At 35.0% G+C, this 19113-nt stretch overlaps 1 protein-coding gene across 3 annotated transcripts; it reads left to right on the forward strand.

The window, feature by feature from the left end:
• Nucleotides 1-10837: 10837 nt before the first annotated feature.
• LOC133302695 (uncharacterized) lies at nucleotides 10838-17594 on the forward strand. Of its 3 annotated transcripts, none has more exons than XM_061502507.1 (8): nucleotides 10838-11131; nucleotides 11348-11449; nucleotides 11523-11682; nucleotides 11785-11970; nucleotides 14442-14576; nucleotides 14861-14943; nucleotides 16116-16209; nucleotides 16305-17594. In XM_061502507.1, the coding sequence occupies exons 1-8, from the start codon at nucleotides 10884-10886 to the stop codon at nucleotides 16392-16394; spliced, it is 1098 nt and encodes a 365-aa protein (XP_061358491.1). In that variant the 5' UTR covers nucleotides 10838-10883; the 3' UTR covers nucleotides 16395-17594. The 3 variants fall into 3 exon arrangements, with proteins under 3 accessions (XP_061358491.1, XP_061358505.1, XP_061358499.1); XM_061502521.1 differs by having other exon boundaries at nucleotides 16173-16209; XM_061502515.1 differs by having other exon boundaries at nucleotides 11791-11970.
• Nucleotides 17595-19113: the final 1519 nt, after the last annotated feature.

Here is a 19113-nt window from a genome sequence, read left to right on the forward strand (position 1 = left end):
AGAAATTTTCTAAATAGCATGCTGAAATTTCTCATTCCGGATAATTTATGAAATTGTATTTGTATATTCAGAGTGTAGAAGGAAAAATTAATTAGGTTTTAGATATATTTGGATTGTCCTCTTGTATTGGATAATACAAGTACCAGCATACGAAAGGAGTAGCCGAACAAGATAGCCATTAAACCACTATAAAAAATTGGTGTCGTAAATGTTAGTCTGTGATTATAACTTATGGGTACCACTCATACCTGTACTAAACTATTAAGCTTGTATCGAATGCTAAATGTGAGTGTTTGATATATGCAAATTAACCCAGAAATTAAATCATCCGTGATATGATCCATTGATCACATTCTTGTTTGTTGTGCTCAGAAACTGATAAATGGTATCAATTGATAGTATTTCCATTGATTTAAAATTGTACATCAATGTATCTTAAATAGAATAGGCTGTTACGGCTGTTACCAAACAGTCTGTTACCAAATAGTAAAACAACTTTCTAAAGATAAGTAACTACACCTAATTACAATAGGACTCAGTTATACATATCCTAACAAACTACAGGTTACAACATATCACAGCAAATCATAACAACATATAGAATCTTCTATTCCAACACTCCCCCTCAAGTTGGAGCATGAAGACATGAAATGCCTAACTTGGAAAGAACGGCAAGAAATGGAACACGACCAAGTGCTTTGGTGAAAATGTCTGCGAGTTGCAAATGAGAACGAACAAAAGTAGTTCGAATCGTCTTAGAAACCAACCTTTCCCGGACAAAATGGCAATCAATTTCAATGTGTTTAGTTCGCTCATGGAACACAGGATTTGTCGCGATATGTATAGCGGCTTGATTATCACAACATAATTCCATAGGATCATCATGGATAACATCAAGTGAAGCAAGAAAAGACTTCAACCATATCAATTTTGCTGTCGCGGCAGCCATGGAGCGGTACTCAGCCTCTGCTGAGGAGCGTGAGACAGTGAGTTGCTTCTTTGTTTTCCAAGAAACAGGTGAGGTTCCAAGCATAATGAAGAACCCAGAAACTGACCGGCGAGTTAAAGGGCAGCTGGCCCAATCTGAATCACAGAAAGCATGAATTTTGAGATCACTTTTGGAAGAAAGGAGGATACCTTGGCCAGGATTCATTTTGATGTATCTTAGTACCCAAATGGCAGCCTCATAATGTGCTTCCTTTGGAGCTTGCATGAACTGTGAAAGAGTGTGCACTACATAACTCAAATCAGGACGAGTGATCGTAAGGTACACTAGCTTGCCGACAATTCTTCTATAGCGACCTGGATCATCATAGTCAGGTCCATCTTCCAGAGCTAAGCGATGATTCTGTTCAATTGGAAACTGAACCGGTTTACAATCCAACAAACCTGTTTCTTTGAGGATATCTAATGCATATTTTCGTTGGCACAAGAAGATACCCTCATTGCTACGGGCAACCTCGATGCCCAAAAAATATTTCAAGTGACCCAAATCTTTAATTTTAAAACACTTGTTAAGATAAATCTTAACCTCTTGACATGCTTGGGAATCATTGCCTGCCAACACCAAATCATCAACATAGACTAGTATGGTCAAGAAGGTAGAACCACGCTTCAAAGTGAACAAAGTGTGATCTGCTTCGGATTGAACAAAACCGTATTTAATAAGTGAGGAACTCAACTTTGCAAACCAATTCCTGGGAGATTGTCGTAAGCCATATAACGACCTTTGCAAACGACACATTTTTCTTCCTTGTCCTTGATTAAAGCCTGTCGGTATGCGCATATACACTTCTTCGTCCAGTTCTCCATTAAGAAACGCATTATGAACATCCATTTGGTGCAAGTACCAACCTTTTGCAGCTGCAACCGAGAGTAGAGTTCTAACACTCACCATTTTCGCTACAAGAGCGTAAGTTTCATGGAAATCTTCTCCTGGAACTTGATGATTACCTGCAATTACCAACCTTGCTTTGTAGCGCTCGATGCTACCATTGGAATGATATTTAATTTTATATACCCATTTACATGGAAGGGCATGTTTGCCTGCAGGTAAATCAGTGATAGTCCACGTATTATTTTCTTCTAGTGCATGTATCTCCTGAGCCATAGCTTTACGCCAAACATCATTGGTCATTGCTTCTTTAAATGACCGAGGTTCACTACCTGCATCAATAGCAGCAACAAAAACTCGATGTTTTGAAGAAAAATTGTTAGTATTCACATAGTTGGCAATTGGATACCGTATACCTGAGGTGGAGCTAGAAGAGGTGAGACTGGGAGTGTATGTATGTGCCTCAATCAGATTACATTTGTAGTTACTCAAATAGGACGGAGGCCTTCGTGTGCGTGCTGGACGAAGAGAATCGTTTTGAGCTGATTCTGCACTTCTTTGCACAAGTTCGTGAGCTGAATCTTCATTCCTTTGTACGAGAGCAGGAGCTGGATCCTCACTCCTTTGCACTTGATCAGCATTTGATGTAGAATCTTCATTCGGCTCCCTTTCAGACTGATGGACACTCCCCCTATCTTCCAACTGCACTTCTGCCTCACAATCATTTGAAGTTGATTGAGATACTGGATTGGCAGAATCATTAGAATCTATTGGTATAAATGTAGGTAATGATGGGCTAGGTGTAGGCACACTTATAGCAACAAAAGGAAACTCATCTTCGTGGAAACTGACATCTCGTGACACAAATAATTCCTTAGTATTAAGATCATACACTCTCCAACCTTTCTGCCCATGAGGATAACCAACAAACATACACCGCCTAGACCGTGGACTAAATTTGTTTGTAGGTTTTGGTTGTGTCACCGCATAACATAGGCAGCCAAATATCCTTAAGTGACTGTAATCAGCAACAGATCCATGCAAAAGCTCATAAGGAGTTTTGCCATTGAGAAGCTTTGTGGGAGTTCTATTAATAATATGAGCTGCTGTCATCACACTCTCTCCCCAGAATTTGATTGGCAAGTTTGCTTGAAACAAAAGAGCACGAGACACATTTAGAATATGCCTATGCTTCCGTTCTACCCGACCGTTCTGTTGCGGCGTATGAACACAGGATTTCTGATGAAATATACCATTGGCAGTGAATAATTCAATCATCTTGTTGGAAGTAAATTCAGTTCCATTATCTGATCTAATACTCTTAACTGTTGTATTAAACTGATTTTGCACCATTAAAAGAAATTTTCGTAACACACCAAAAGTTTCACTTTTGTCACCTATCAAACAAACCCAAACAGCATGACTGAAGTCATCGACTATCGTTAAAAAATAATAAGCACCAGAGAAAGAGGAAGTGCGGTAAGGACCCCATGTATCACAATGAAGAAGATCAAAAATTTTATTACTCTTTCGATCACTAATGGGAAACGAGGATCGATTTTGTTTGGCACGATAACAAATATCGCATGCCTTATTGTTTACATTGCCAAATCGAATGCTACTAGAAAAAGGAATCAGAGAAAGTGCTTCGGATGATGCATGGCCCAACCGCTTGTGCCAAAGTTCTTGCGTATCACTGGAGCGAACTGTTAAAGCTGCTGCTTGGCTTGGTCGAAACACATACACACCATCCCTGTGATCACCCAATCCAATCTCCGTCCTCAGCTTGCGGTCCTGCAAAACACAACTATTATTAGTGAATACCACATCAACATTATGTTGTCGTACCAACTGAGATACAGATATCAAGTTACACTTTAAATTTGGCACAAATAAGACATTGGATAATGAAAAAGAAGGAGTAAACGAAACAGATCCTTGTTGCACAGCATAAGTAATAGCTCCATTGGGTAAACCGATTGCCAAAGGTTCAACATCTGTAACATTCTCCAGCAATTCCAATACCCCTGTCATGTGGCGTGATGCACCACTATCTATAAGCCAGTGACAATGGGAATCTTTACGATTTAATTTGTCCTTTGAGCGTTGCGGGTTGTCAACCAATGATAACAATTGTGTCACCACGTCAGGTGTCAGAACGGCGAATGCATTTGCTTGCTCTAGTGGTTCCTCCGTTTGAGCTGCGTGTGCACCAAATGGCTTTGCATGGAATCCTCCTTGTGGGTTACTGCTCCTATCACCACCGAAACGTCCACGTCCTCGTCCAGGTCCTCGTCCTCTGCTACCACCACGTCCAGGATAGCCAAATGCTTGCCAGCATCGAGAGGCTTCATGATTAGTTTTCCCGCAGTGAATGCATGGAGGACGTTCAACAAACTTCTCGTAGTTGGCTTCTCCTCTCAGCATAACGGTTGTTAAAAGAATCCCTGGGCTATCTGATCCAGTCAGATAGAATGGTGATCCAGGGTCTGATGGCTTCAACCTGCTGCTGTTTTCATTGGCCATCTTCAACAGAAGCTATCTCCTGCTCACTGTTTTCAGAGTCTACACGTTGCGGAAGTTTTTTTTTTTTTTAACAAGGGATCGCTCTGATACCATGATAAATGGTATCAATTGATAGTATTTCCATTGATTTAAAACTGTACATCAATGTATCTTAAATAGAATAGGCTGTTACGGCTATTACCAAACAGTCTGTTACCAAATAGTAAAACAACTTCCTAAAGATAAGTAACTACACCTAATTACAATAGGACTCAGTTATACATATCCTAACAAACTACAGGTTACAACATATCACAGCAAATCATAACAACATATAGAATCTTCTATTCCAACAGCAACATTTCTCCATATAAATTGGGAAGTTGAGTTTGGAGTAGTTTATTATTATTATTTAAAAAAAAAAAACTAGGATGAAACAGCCCAAACTACAATATAAATTAAAACTTAATTAGAAATTTCTGCATAAAACTAGTGAATAACAATCTTTAGATTTTCAGAACACTGACAAATGGATATAATATGATGTAGTACTATCGATTTAAACGACCTCAAGCTGAACATGTAATTTTGTTCAAACTAAATCATTACGACCACGTACTCTCATATAGCCACAACAAATTATAAAGAATTTAGTTTGGGAAATTGTGGAAGCTCTTTTCAGTTTTCACTATCAACACGAGTTGAAACTTTTTTCTAATGATTTTAACATTTGTGAGCGTAGTTTTGCAGATTTTATATGTGACGGTGGATGGATGAGGTTGTGCAGCGCAAATATGGAGGAGGTATAATTATTTACACACTACAAGAAAATTGATTTTTAGAGGTGATTATATTTGCATTTTGATGATCGCCTCTAAATATTAGGTTCAGCGGTTCATAAACCGCCTCGTTTATCACCGTCGCGAGGCAAAATACGACAGTTTTGAAAAACCGCTGGAATAACTGCCTCTACATTATAATCTGAGGCGGTATTCTAACCGCTTCCAAATCATATTCTCAGGCGGTTATTTAATCGCCACCACTACCGCCTCCAAAAAAACCTCCAAAAAAAATCTGAGGCGGTTATTTAACCGCCTCAATTACCGCCTCCAAAACACAATCTGAGGCGGTTATATTAACTGCCTCTACAAATTTTTAATTTTTAATATTAAAATTGTTATTTTTAAAAGTTAATATAATATATATTTTAAATTTTTTTTTTAATATAATTTTTGACGTTAATATAATTTTTTTTAAAAACATTATTTTTAAAAGTTAATATAATTTTTATCAGTGGAATATTAACAACTTATTGAAGTTGTATATGAGTGTGTTAGTGATGGTTGTTATATAGAAGGGAATGGAGAAGGAGAAACAAGTGTCATCCAATGTGGGACTTCAAAGTGAAGGTTATAAAACCGCCTCTATTTACCATTCTGAGGCGGTTATATTAAAACCGCATCTAATTGCTACATTTAGAGGCATTTATATCTCAATTGCCTCTAAATGGTCAATGAGGGTAGTTATTTTAACTGCGTCTAATATACATTTGGAGGTGGTTATGGTATAACCATCTCTAAAGGTAGCAATTAGAGGTGATTTTAATGTAATCGCCTCTGAATGGCAAATAGAGAAGGTTATTTTAACCGCCTCTAGTACACATTTGGAGGCGGTTTCATGTGAACCGCGAATCAATTAAACCGCCATAAATATCGTCTTTATGTATCAATTGGAGATATAAGCCAAAAAAGATTTAAAAAAAGAAAACTCATGTATTCTTGTTACTAATTAAGTATTTTATCCTAATCACTTTATTCACAAATTTGCTTTCTCTGCTTGCTGAAACTAACTTGTTATTTTTACACCATATTGTTGCATAGTTTTCTGAAGGTATACAAAAATCAGAGCTTTTTTAGAGAGAGAGAGAGAGAGAGAAATCTGAAAAGAATCGAATGAATTTTCCAAAACCACTTTCTACCTAATACCATCAGCCAATAACAGAAACGCAGCGTTTCGTAAATCAACAAAACGACAGGATATAAACACATAAAACGCAACACAATATCAATGCACACACAACAGCAAAAAAAAAAAAAAATTCTTTTTTGTACATACATAACAGCAATTTTTTTTATTTTTTTTGGTAAACTACATAACAGCAATTTTAAAGATATTTAAAAACGACTTCGTTTAGTTTATATACTCACGGAAGTTTTATGCAAAGGAGCTGGTATTTAACTGACAGAGAAGCTGATAACTGCTTGTAATTGACTTCTAACGACCAAGGAAACTAACTGATCGAATGACGTGGCATTGTGATGACTAGTGTGACGCTTCCGTTCCATGTACTCATGCAGTGCTTAGGGAAGAGGGGGCAACACTGTTGTGTAAATTGGGTTGTGAAAAACTGTATATATAAATTCAAGGCTGTGTTGTGTATACTTTGAAAAATCTATAGAGAAAAAAAAAAAAACAAATTTACTTTGAAACTTCAGATCCCTAACCCCCTCCTCCCTCTCTGCAATGTCTGCTTCAAACATGGCTGCTTCTCCAACCAATTTGGCAATTAATGTGCAGAGGATGCGCTACGATCAGCGAAGTTTTCTGGTTTCCGGTGACATATTTAAAATCTATTTCAGAGTCTTCCTTGGTCTGAGTCGGGAGAGACCATTAGTCTGCAGTGCGCCTCAAATCATCAACTGCTCTGCATTTTTTGGAAATGATGGAAGAGGGCTTCTGAGGCAATTGATGCTCGATCCTCCTAGAGAGGAGCTTAATACAGAAATGGCTGCTGCAATTGTAGAACGAATTCAAGCCAAAACCCGCGAGAAATTTGTGGATGTCAGTGATCCTGAGTCCAAGTCGGAGATCATTCCTTTAATGCTGGAAGCATTTCTGCTGTGAGAAGGTGTTCTGCCTTCTTTCCTTTTCTTGTAATGTCCTTCTTTGACAAAGGTGTTCTTTTTTCATTTCTTGGGTATCTTGGTGGGTTAATCTTGAATTGGATTGAACAATGAAATAAGCCTTTTTTTTTTCTGCACTAGTTTCTTGTATTTCTTTTTTTTTTTCCTCCCTGCAAGAGTATCTTAGCCATTAGATCATGAGTTTTGTACTCTCTTTTTTTTTTTTTTTGTGTGTGGGTCTCTTGCAAACATTCAATGATAGTTATGCTTCCGGAGGAAGAAGATATATTCCTTTTATGGTGCTTCTTCGACTAGTTCTTTCTTTTTCTTTTTCTTTTTCTTTTTTTCCTGTTTTCTTGTTTTCTTGTTTTCTTGTATTGTCTATTCGATGAAAGTTATTGCGCATTTTTATAATGTGAAAAACATTGGTTTGGGAAAGAGGGGGAAAATGGGGGTGATATATACACCTTCTAAGTGCATCAGTGAGGTGTTCCAATTCGCTGAGAGATCCTTCCATGTCAAAGAAATCATCTGCAACTGTGATTATTATAGCACTCTTTGCCACTAACATTCGTACCCAAGAGTGTTGTTGGATGTTAGTGGAAGCAGCTATAGCATAGTCTTCTCTCTGCCAAATCTCATATTTGTAAGACCAATGTTTTGGGACCACCTGTTATAATTTCAAAGGTGAGCTAGACATGTATCAGATCTACATAAGCTATGCTAAATGTCTATATGTGAAGCTAAAATATGTTCACCAGAAATTGAATCACAGCCTCTTCAGTTCCTCTAACTCATTTTTGTAGATTGATTGCTTAAACTCATAATTTTGCATGGCAAGTTCTAGGAGATCAGCCTTGTGAAAATGTGATATCCTACGCCAGGGATTTGTCAGTGAACATTAGTGTTTTAAGGCAAGGCAAGGAGACTTTTCAGCTCAATCTATTAAATAAAAAGGAAATAATTTGGTTACAAATGAACCTATTATGTGAGGTCTTTCCTTTCCACAGGAAATTGGCTTCGTTTTCTTCTATCCACACCCTGTGATCCAAATGATTTGTGCAAGCCAGCCATGGAATATTAACTCACTCTCAACCCATGTGACCAATTGAAGTATATATATATATATATATATATATATATATATATATATATATATATATATAAAGAGTTTTACAAGAGTTATGTTGTAGGAAAAATAATTATGTTATGTTATAAAGATTCGTTTTGAGTGCCGTATTTTTTCTTTTTCTTTAAAACATGCGGGTCCTACCAAATGTTATGTGTGTAAGAAATTTTTTATGATCATGTTAAATGATGAATGCAAATCTCATATATAAATGCTTTAATTTGCAACTACTTCAGATTGTCTCTTATTTTGCATGATGGTTAATTTTTGACACATGACATTTTTGGTTAATTTTTTTGGGTGGCAAAAAAGGCAAAAAAGACCTACTCCGTCACGATAGCTTGTTCAACTTATCTATTTTAGTATCTTCAATTGAATTTTAGCCCGTAAACCCAACTTAACTCAACTCATCCCATATACAAATGGGTTAAAATGGATCAACTTAAGGGAGTATTTGATAAGAGGATTATTTTTAGATATCTAGAAAAGTGAGGATGAATTTCCTAAAATCTCATATTTGGTAGCACGTTGGAGAAAAAAATTTAGGAAAGTTATTTTTTCGATATTTTGTTTTATGTGTATTTTCTAAACCAAAATACCATAAAAAAATATCATCCAAAGAGTGATATTTTAGGGATCTCAAACGAGAAAAATATCATAAAACACTTGATTTTTATGATGAATGTTATTCATACATTGAAATAATAATGAGTTCCTAGAAACTATAAAACAGAATATTAACATACGTTTACGTTTAAGATTTTAAAAATGAAGGAAAATGCGTGATGAAATTAGGTAGTACTACAAACTCATAAAATAATATTTATTTTTTAATTTTAATTTTTTATTATTATTTAAATGGGTTAACCCACTAAAACAAGATGGGTCAGCCTGTTCCACCCGCGGTAGCAATAGTACGACATACAATTTTGTGGAATTGGGAAAAAAATCTTTGGTGCAATTGATACATAAGTAGATTTGTGTAAATTTATAGACACGTGTCTACGTATCCTAATAAAAAGGAACTAGTTTTGTTCGATTATTTCACATGTGATCAGTCTCCGTCTTTAGCCATCAAGCTTTTATCAAGTAGATTTTGGCTTCCTCAAGTTCATATTCTCCACATGTAAAGCATTGAGGCTCTGTACATGTAAAGCATTGTAGTTGAGAAATAATCGGGTCCCTTTTCATATTCTCATTTCTTCATCATCTAGAAACCAACGAAATTGGAACTCAAGTCAGTAAAATTTTTAGTTCAAGTATAGCGGTCAAATTTCCCACTAAGAGATTTTGACCTTTTAGGTAATCAATATCATATCAAAAGTTATTTTTTTTAAAGGGGAAAATATTTTATCTACTATTTTTATTGGAGGTAGGATCCTTTGACACCGGTGTCAAATTTGAAGTTTGACACCTCATCTGAGAGCCGTTAGATCAAAAAAGATCAACGACTCTGATTTGTAACCATGTAACACATTGATCTTTTTTGATCTAACGGCTCTCAGACGAGGTGTCAAATTTCAAATTTGACACCGATGTCAAAGGATCCTATCTCTTTTTACTGTCCACCTTTGCCTATCACATAAAAACACCATTATATCAGAATCTTAACTCTCTTCTTAAGATTATGATATAACGGGGTTTTATGGTAAGCAAAAGTAAGTAGGTAGAATAACATATTCTTTTTTTAACAATGTAGTAATGTATTGAATAAATCTTAAGAAGAGAGTTAAGATTCTAATATAATGATGTTTTAGTATGGTAGGCAGAAAAAATGATAGATAGAATATCACATCCCTGGAATACTAAAGTATTCTTATACTTAATGATATATTATCACATTATTTGATAAGTTGAAGTTCTTATATATTAATAATTAAATTTATTAAATAACATTTTAATAATACAAAATTAGATGATAATAAAATAATTTACAATTATTGCTTATTAAAATTAAACTATAATTAAGATATATAATCATGTGCTCTTATGATAAAAGAGGGTCTATTTTAATCTTATTTACAATTAAGAATCAAAAAGTATATTTATTCTATTATAAAAAAAGGTTTATATTTATCATTTAACATGACACAACAAACTTTCCTGCACACACAATATTTTGTGGGGCCCACACTTTTTAAAGAAAAAAGAAAAGAAAATTACGGCACGCAAAACGAATTTTTATAACATTACACAATCATTTTTCCTACAACATAACTCTTATAAAACCCAAAAATAAATTGATCCCCAATAATTTCATACTCATTTTTACAATACATTAACCCCAAATATACCAAAAAAAGAAAAATAACAATATCTAATGTGAAACAATTTTAAATAATAATAATTTAGAATAATAATAATAATAATAATTAATAATAAAAAAGATCAGTTTCTTTTGCTCCCAAGTTCAGTCTCCAATGAAGAAGATATGAAAAGGGTCATTAACCCAATCCAAAGATCCAAATATGAAAGATGATCCAAAATCTGTGAAAAAAATCATTGAAACGAAATGTTGGTTGGAAAATGGAGGAGGAGCCTCCCTTTCTTGGTTGGGAGTGGGAGTAGGAGCTTACGTTCAGATGCAGCTTTGGAAGCCATAGCTAAAGCTTCAGAAGATAAAGTTCCCAATATAGTTCTCTATAATTACCCTTCGTTTTCTGGAGCATTTTCCGCTCTCTTTGCTCACCTCTTCCACACTCGTCACAATCTCCCTTCCCTTATATTGCCCTTCTCTTCGGTTCCCTCTCTTTCTTTCAGGTTCATTTCTGACCCCATCTTCTTCAACTCAGTAAATTTCCTTTCTTTTTGTAATGGGGTTCTGTGTTTCTTGTTTTGGAGCATTTTAACGTTAACTCCTAGTTTATGTGCTCGAATTGATTTCGTGTTTGAAAACTCGAAGGGGGTGAAATGGGGTGTTGGAAAGTTGTTGTTTTTGAATGATCCTTTGATGAACTTACATGTTTGTGACAACAGGGTTGAGGATTTGTGCATTGAAGGCCTTGAGACATGCTATATGCTTGACTTTCTTCCTCCGAAGGAATTTCTTTTCAAACTTTCCCGTCAATCAAAATGCAGGTAGGTATTGCTTTTGTTTCATTTCTCATGTGCTTTTGATTGCATACTAATTTAGTTATTTTTATCTGTCTAGGGTTATTGTGTTTGATCATAGGAAATCAGTACTTAGACATATTCCCTCTGCCAATGATTGCCCTGAGAATGTTATGATTAATGTAAACCTTGAGAAGAGTAGCTCCAGTGCTGTTTATGAATACTTTGACAGCAAACATGAGGATATTAGAGTTTCTTATGTAAGTAAGAATTTAAGTTCTTATATGTTATTTAGTTCTCCTGCATCTCAGTGATCTCATATATCATTGACTGAGATAGAAAGATGCATGAATTTTGTTAAGGATAAGGATGTGGTTCCGATTTTGGTGGACTCAAAAGACAAAGGCCGTGTGGAGCTGATGCTTAAGTATATTGAGGATGGAGATCTTCACCGGTGGAGCTTACCTGGCATTAAGGCCTTTAATATTGGACTGAATGAATGGCGGTCAAAGTTTAGCTGCATTTCTAATCCATACATGTATAAACAGGTATGATTGATCGTATTTTAAGCTCATTTCTATGTTTTCTAATTAGTGTTGTTGTTAAATGAAAATTTAGATTTTGCTTTAGTTCATATAAAAAATGGATTAAGAAACAAATTTATGAATTCATAGTGTTTTCTTGTTTGTCAAAAGGATGTAGTTTACTTATGCCAAGTCAAATAGCTTAACCAGGCAAACTGAAGAAGTTCTTTAGTTGAAAATGAATGTGTTTCAATAGCAACTGTAGAACTATTATTCTGCAAGACAGCATATGGAGGTTGTAGGCTTGCCTTAAATCTCTTACTGTTGGTTATGTCAACTGTTTGGGAAGAGAAAAATGCAATTTGATAAGTTAATGGTTGTTTGAAGCGAGCATGACTGATGCAAATACAGAATCTTTTTATTACACTGTTGTATACTAGTATTGCAATTCTTCAGGCAATGGCACCATCTATTTTACTACTTTACTTGCTTTTATATGCCTTACTGTGTAATTTTCCGAAAAGCAAAATCGTTTGTCTTTAATATGATGTTATTAATGGCAGATGGTGGAAAGCTAAAAATTCACCCAAAAAATATGGCGGAAGGCATTGCAGCCTATGAATGAAGCATGGTGGCGATAATAAAAAAATAATATATACACAAAAAGTTCACTAAAAAATGGCAGAATATAATAAATAAGGAAAATTAATAACATATATCGAGAACAATAAACAAGAAACTTATTGTAAGGAATAAAATTCACCAGAAGTATCACAGTACTCAAACTTAAGGGATAATATCATAAGCCTCATAGCATAAGTTCAGTAGAAAGGAAAAACTATCAAGTACAAGTAACAACAATTAACAGAAAAAAGGACAAAGTTAAAAATCTAATTTTCCTCGTCCACCCTACTGCAGTTATTGTCCTTGTCATCGACTGTGGCATATACCTCTTCCACTTCTCCTTATGGTTTCTCAAAATTAATTTATTTTTCTTTATCTTCAACCACTTTCTTATTTCCTGTCAGTCCATGCATTTGACATAATAGAGCAGCCATGTTTTTCCCACTGCTCCTTACGATCCTTCAACAAGTTTTCATTGTACTCCAACTCCTTTTTGAGGAGTGGAACTCTTATGTCATGATAACTTGGAGCATGCAAATTTGGACCAAAGCTTCCAACAGCTATGAGCATATCTTACAATCCTTCAACAAATTTTCATTGTACTCCAACTCCTTGTTGAGGAGCGAAACTCTTATGTCATGATAACTTGGAGCTTGCAAATTTGAACCAAAGCTTCCAACAGCTGTGAGCATATCTTTAAAAGCTCTTCAATTTGATAATGTTGAATTAAAAATCCAGCTTTGTACCAAAACTGAGCTATATATTGATGGACCCTAGCCCTTGCTTCTTTGACTCACGCCTCCCTTTTGTCAGTTTTCCTTAATCTATCCTTTTTCCTCTTTTCAATGGCAGTTTCTAGTTTTCTACAAAAACATATCCATCGGCCCATTCTTAGCAACTTTCTTTCTCCCTGTTGCACTACTGGGTGCCTTAGACTCTTTAAGGTTGTCAAGCTCCTCTTCGCTGTAGCCATATCCCAAGTTTTCAACATCAAAATCCCTCACATTTGGAATCTCGATGCTATCCTGCGTCTTTTTATCAGTTGCATATTCCCAAATCTCTTCTCTGGCTTCCTTTGGGCACTTCTTCCCCATTAAATTCTCTTTGGATCTAGTGATCCCTCCCTTCGTAATTTTTCCACAGAAATTGGATACACAAATGTTCATGTCATTTTCTTCCAAGGAATGACAACATTTCCACCCTGGATCAGTTCTGTCAGCAGCCCTTGAAGTCTGTGATGATCCTTGGCCTTCACGTGCCATTATTAGAATCACTGAGAACAAATAGAAAAGTGAGAACCACTGAACAGAGAACAGAGAGGAAAAGAGAGAACAGAATAGGAAACAGAGAGGAAAGAAATAGAGAGAAACAATGAAACACAGGAAGAGAAGGAACAGAGAGGAACTAAGAAACAGAGACTCAGAGGAACAAAGAGGTTACCTGAGAAAACTAGATTGTGTTCACCAGAGGTGGGTTGTTCGCCGGAGATGGGGATGTTAAGCTTTGCATAAGACATGAGCACTAGTCATGGAGTTTCAGTGTTTAACACACGTTGAATGGTTTCTGAACTGTCAGAGACTCTTCAGTTATTTTTTCTAAAAGAAAAATTAACTGCTGCTTTTTCTGCCATACCCATACCCATGGTCACTGCCTTAACCACCTTGGCAGAAGCAGCTTCAATAGGCTGCAATGCTAAACCCAGAATGCCATTGACAGATAATGGTGTTTTTCTGGAAATCCGCTATGCTATAGCACCATGGCCACTTTTTGACAACATTGCTTTACTATTCTTGATGTAAATTGTTGTCAGTTTATCTCTAGTTATTATGTCTGTTGAATATTTCCTAACCTTTGAAAAACCTTCATTGCAGTTGCTGGAATTATGTGCTGAAGATTTAATTGCTAAAGGAAATTCATATCTTTCAGCTCGCCAGAATGCTGCAAGTAAATTGCTGGAAAAGGTTTTTAGGGTTCGGCTGGGTAGAGGATTTTATGGAGAGTGCCTGGTAATATTTAAGAATATAATCATCTTCATTTCTGTTGTTTTTAATATGCTAAAAATTTATTAGTTATTTTAATTTGTCCTGTTTTAACTTAATTAATTATGAATGAAATTCAAATTTGTATCATGAACATACTCTGCTGCTTTTTTTATTGGCCAATGTATAACTAATTCTAGCCAGTTTAATTGATTATAATGCCATCATGCAATTGTAATGTGGTGGTGGCCCCACCCCTGATTTTGTGATTGAAGTTTCTAATCATGTTTTGTTACCTAATTTTTGTTTAGGGAGTTCGGGCAGATGGGAACTCCAACTTAAATGATGAAATTGGCAAGCTTCTTAGTGTAAAAAGTGCTGCTACTGGTCTGAGGTGAGGCAATTGTTTAGAAGAAATTTTTATCGAATTTATGTTTAATTTGATGTTATTATATTGTTGAAGAATGATGTTCCCTAAGGGTTTTTTACTGCAAGAAAAGTTAAACTTAGATCATGATTCATGACTACAACTCTTTTGAACTTTTCATGAGCATGGTGATTGGAATAATCATTACATATGAAGTTCTTGTCAGTAGAACAAAGGCAGCAATTGGTAACGACAGAAATGTCAAACTTGGCCTAGCAATAAATTACCAAGAGCTCCACTGTGGCATTAGCATAGGCTTCGTTGTTTATATTCACATGAATCGTTTTTTTCTTTCAGAAAACACATAGCAAATTCTTCTCATAACTAGACGCTGAAAATTAAAATAACAAAATATAGTGGCTCCCCGAGTTCAAGTATATCTGGTACATCATACTGAAATTTGTTACGCATTTGATGGTCTCCAAACTCTCGAGTCCAGTTTTCCGTTGAACTTGAGGAAGGATCTGGGTTGTAGTTTCATTAAGAAGAATGCAGGTGTTTAACACTAATCCCTTGTCAGCATGTCAATTATGTCCTGTCGTATTAATGTGAAATTCAGTTAGCATATATATATATATATGAAGACTTTATTTAGGGATTTTGTAATTATCTTGAAAAGCATTTGGCGCTTGATTGTTGCTTGGACCTAGGTAAATCCAATAAGATACTCCTTGATTATTGCCTATGTGTACCGAGTATTTGTAGATGGTGGTTGGTTTTTGGGGAACCAAAACCTGCCCACTCTTGGTTGGTAACTCCATCAATACTTGAAGAAGCTTTCGCTTGAGGGGGAGTTGACAGTTGTAGGACTCGCACTTGAGGAGAAAATTGTTGAGAATTCAAGTGAGTGATAAAATATCCCATATCAGGAAGGAATGGGCTAAGCATGGTACATATAAGTCAAAGGACCCATAAATCCAAATTGTTAAGTGTTGGAGAGTCCAAAGTTATGTCTGAGTATCCTTCTTTGATTTAGGTTCTCAGGGGTTAAGTGAAGAATCTAAACAACACTCTTTTAATAGCTTCTTATAGGCATGATTGTCTGCCAGACTGCTACTGCTTATTGTGGATTTTTTTAGTTGCATCAAAGAATATATGAATCATATAATCTTATCATTAGATGTATTCATCAATGGCAGGCCCATAGGGGCTGTGATATTTATGCAACGGAATAATCTCAAAATGTGTTTGCGTAGCACTGACAGCGCTACTGATACCTCTGAAGTTGCAAAGGTGTGCCCTGCTTTGTCCTATATTACTTTTCTTACCTTTTAATTGTTTAGCACTTTGTTACACATTAATGAGTTTTCTGCTTTGGGAACTTGAAGGCATATGGTGGAGGAGGTTCCCCAAGTTCAAGCTCCTTCATAATAAGGATGGATGAGTATAACCAATGGATTTCAATGAAATTGTCATGATGGTTTCTAGGTTTGAGTATCTAATATTGTTTTTACTTCAATATTTATGGCAATGTATCTTATTTTATTCTTTCTCTTCATGAAATTACATGTTGAGAGTTCGAGACTATTATTAGTTTCGTCGGTATAATACTAGTTGGATAGTAGAATTGTATGAAATATATATGGGTTATATTTATCTTATGTTGTAAGAAAATGATTATCTCATGTTATAGAAATAAAATTACAAGTGTGACCCATATGTAAGAGGAGAGAGAAAAAATAGATGTGGGACACACCTTCACTTTGTGTGTGTAGAAAGCTTGTTTGTCTTATGCAATATAAGATAAATATAACCCAATATAAAATAGCAAATTTTCATCTACTATTTTACCAACATAAAATGGTTTTCCTTTGGAGCAAATGTTCCTGCTGACTTAATGATTCAGGTTTATTTTCTTTTTTAACATGGTGCATGATGGAGAATACCAGCTTATGTCTGTCATGCTAACCTGATCGTTTGATAAATTTGCTAGCTGCCTTTAGAGATTGAAATCACCAGTGACAATATGTCGGCTCTTCTGCTTGATTGAATAAATTATTTGAAGTGGCATTAAAAGGGATCTATTAGGGAAGATACAGATGATGTGATGACAATAGAACCCTTGCATTATCCATTTGATATCGAAGATTATGGTCAGTGGCAGAGCTAGGAAAAAAAGTCAGGTAGTGCCAAAAGATTCGGCCAGGTAGAATCAGGTAGTGCCAAGGTTGTATTATTTTTAAAAATCCAACTAATGTCAAGGTTGTGTCATAATTTTTTAAAACCATTTTAAAAAATTAGGTGGTGCCTACCCAAGTGGCTCTCTGCCACTAATTATGGTAGTGTTATCATGACATATTTGTAGACTGTCCTAATATTGGTGTTGCACATGATGAGACTAGGGAAAAGAAGTTAGAGCGTGAACAAGAAGGAAGCATTCATCTTGGGGGTAAACAAGCAGCTATTGAGGTTGAATTTAAGGACAAAGAAGTGGAAGATAATATTCAAGTTTATCCAATTGAAAAGATAAACATTCTTGACTGTGACTAGTTTGAGAACTTAGCAGTTAACACTGCCGCTGCTGTTGTTTCTTCCATCACCAGTGTCTGCCAACTTTACAGATTTTAGTTAGAGTTTATGGTTATTGTCGCAATTTTTTTTTATCATTTTCAGCCAAATCCGTGATTAAAATATTTTAGTAGTATTAAAGGACTAATGGGTTCATTGACTTCTACCTTTGCTAGCTTCTCTTCTTTTCCTTGTATCCCCATTTTATGCAGTTACACTCCATCGCATTGCAGCCTAAATCTTTTTTAAAAAATATAAAAAATAAACATTGCAGCCTAAATCTGAAAATATGTAAATGTGTCAAATTGGAATGGAATGGGAAATGCTTCAGCTTTTCATTCTTCGAAGCTCTAATAGCAAGGGCCTCGTGATTTTTTTTTTCCCCATTATTATTATTATTAAGGGAACATAGTTTACCTATGTGAAGTTTGGCTCAAAATCACTTTGCCATGGTGGTATAAAAATTGATTCTTTGGGTGTTTATGACAAGATAATGATCCTGTTCTATCATTCTCTTTTTTTGGAGAAAAATAATAATTGTTTTTATGCTTAGGAAAAATGTGTTTAATAAGACACATTGTATGACGTGTGTTTTAAAAAAAAAGTTTTTTTTTTTTTCAATTTCCAAGTGTTGATAACACAATTTATGATGAGAATAGATTCATGTGAAAATTGTCCTTATTTTTCTCTTCATGAATTTAATTGGATAGAACCTATTTAATGCCAATGAAGAAAGACAGATACAAGATTTATATGATTAGGTATTGTGAAATTTGTTTGATACATTGATCATGACTGAAAATGAAGAAAGAAAGAAAAAAATTAACTTTTGTTGAAACTATTGATTTTTTCTTTGCAACAGAAAAATAAATTGATTTTATCAAAAATAATTTGTAATCATTTCTATTCCCTAAACTAAAACTTAAAAAAAAAAAAAAAAATTAAAAAAAAAAAATTAAAATATGTTTTTGTAACATTATTAATCATCTCATCAATTTTCATCTATTTTATTTTATTTTATCAGAAAATACACCTGAAAAGTTTTCTTACTTTGATACTTACCAATTAGGTTTTGACAATGCATCTTCCCTGATCATTTAATTTAAATCCTTTTGGTAGAACTATTTCAATTGATTCAAACCTATTAGGCCTAGTGCTGCTAGTCTGCAATGATTCTTGAGTTGATCTTATGCATTCATTTCCAAGATTATATAGTAAAATATTGAACTACCTTTAAATGCTTTGGGATAAAGGTGATCCTAATATTAATGATCATGTTGATCCAAGCAATGTGGCCCATCATTTCCCTCTAAAGCAGAGGAGGGTGGTGGTATGATAGTTCTCAAACTCCTGGAAACAGAAGGGGCATACCAAACTGGTCTTGTAGTAGTAAACATATAACTCAATTTCTCTAACCATTATAGATGCTTTAATAAAAAAGAACACTGCTACCAAACTCCCATATTTATTTCCAAGCAAGAAACTCTGGTGCTAAGACTTTAGTTTTGATAATAATTTAACAGTCACTCTGTCTTCACAGTTGAAAAATGGATAAAAAAAACATCTCAAGGTGGTTATGTGTAACTGGCCAAATCATAGGAGGGCGAAGTATCAATTTCTAAATCATAG

The sequence above is a fragment of the Gastrolobium bilobum genome, unplaced genomic scaffold, assembly GCF_033153095.1.
Source record: "Gastrolobium bilobum isolate Gb01-03AN ecotype WA unplaced genomic scaffold, APGP_CSIRO_Gbil_v1 utg22847, whole genome shotgun sequence".
In the NCBI taxonomy this organism is placed as follows: Eukaryota; Viridiplantae; Streptophyta; class Magnoliopsida; order Fabales; family Fabaceae; genus Gastrolobium; species Gastrolobium bilobum.

Bases quoted from the DNA above. Each gene is read 5' to 3' on its own strand.
- LOC133302695 (XM_061502507.1), top strand. From the start codon at position 10,884: ATGTTGGTTGGAAAATGGAGGAGGAGCCTCCCTTTCTTGGTTGGGAGT. The intron at 11,132-11,347 runs GTTCATTTCTGA...TTGTGACAACAG, and splicing joins GTTCCCTCTCTTTCTTTCAG to GGTTGAGGATTTGTGCATTG. The intron at 11,683-11,784 runs GTAAGTAAGAAT...AATTTTGTTAAG, and splicing joins AGGATATTAGAGTTTCTTAT to GATAAGGATGTGGTTCCGAT.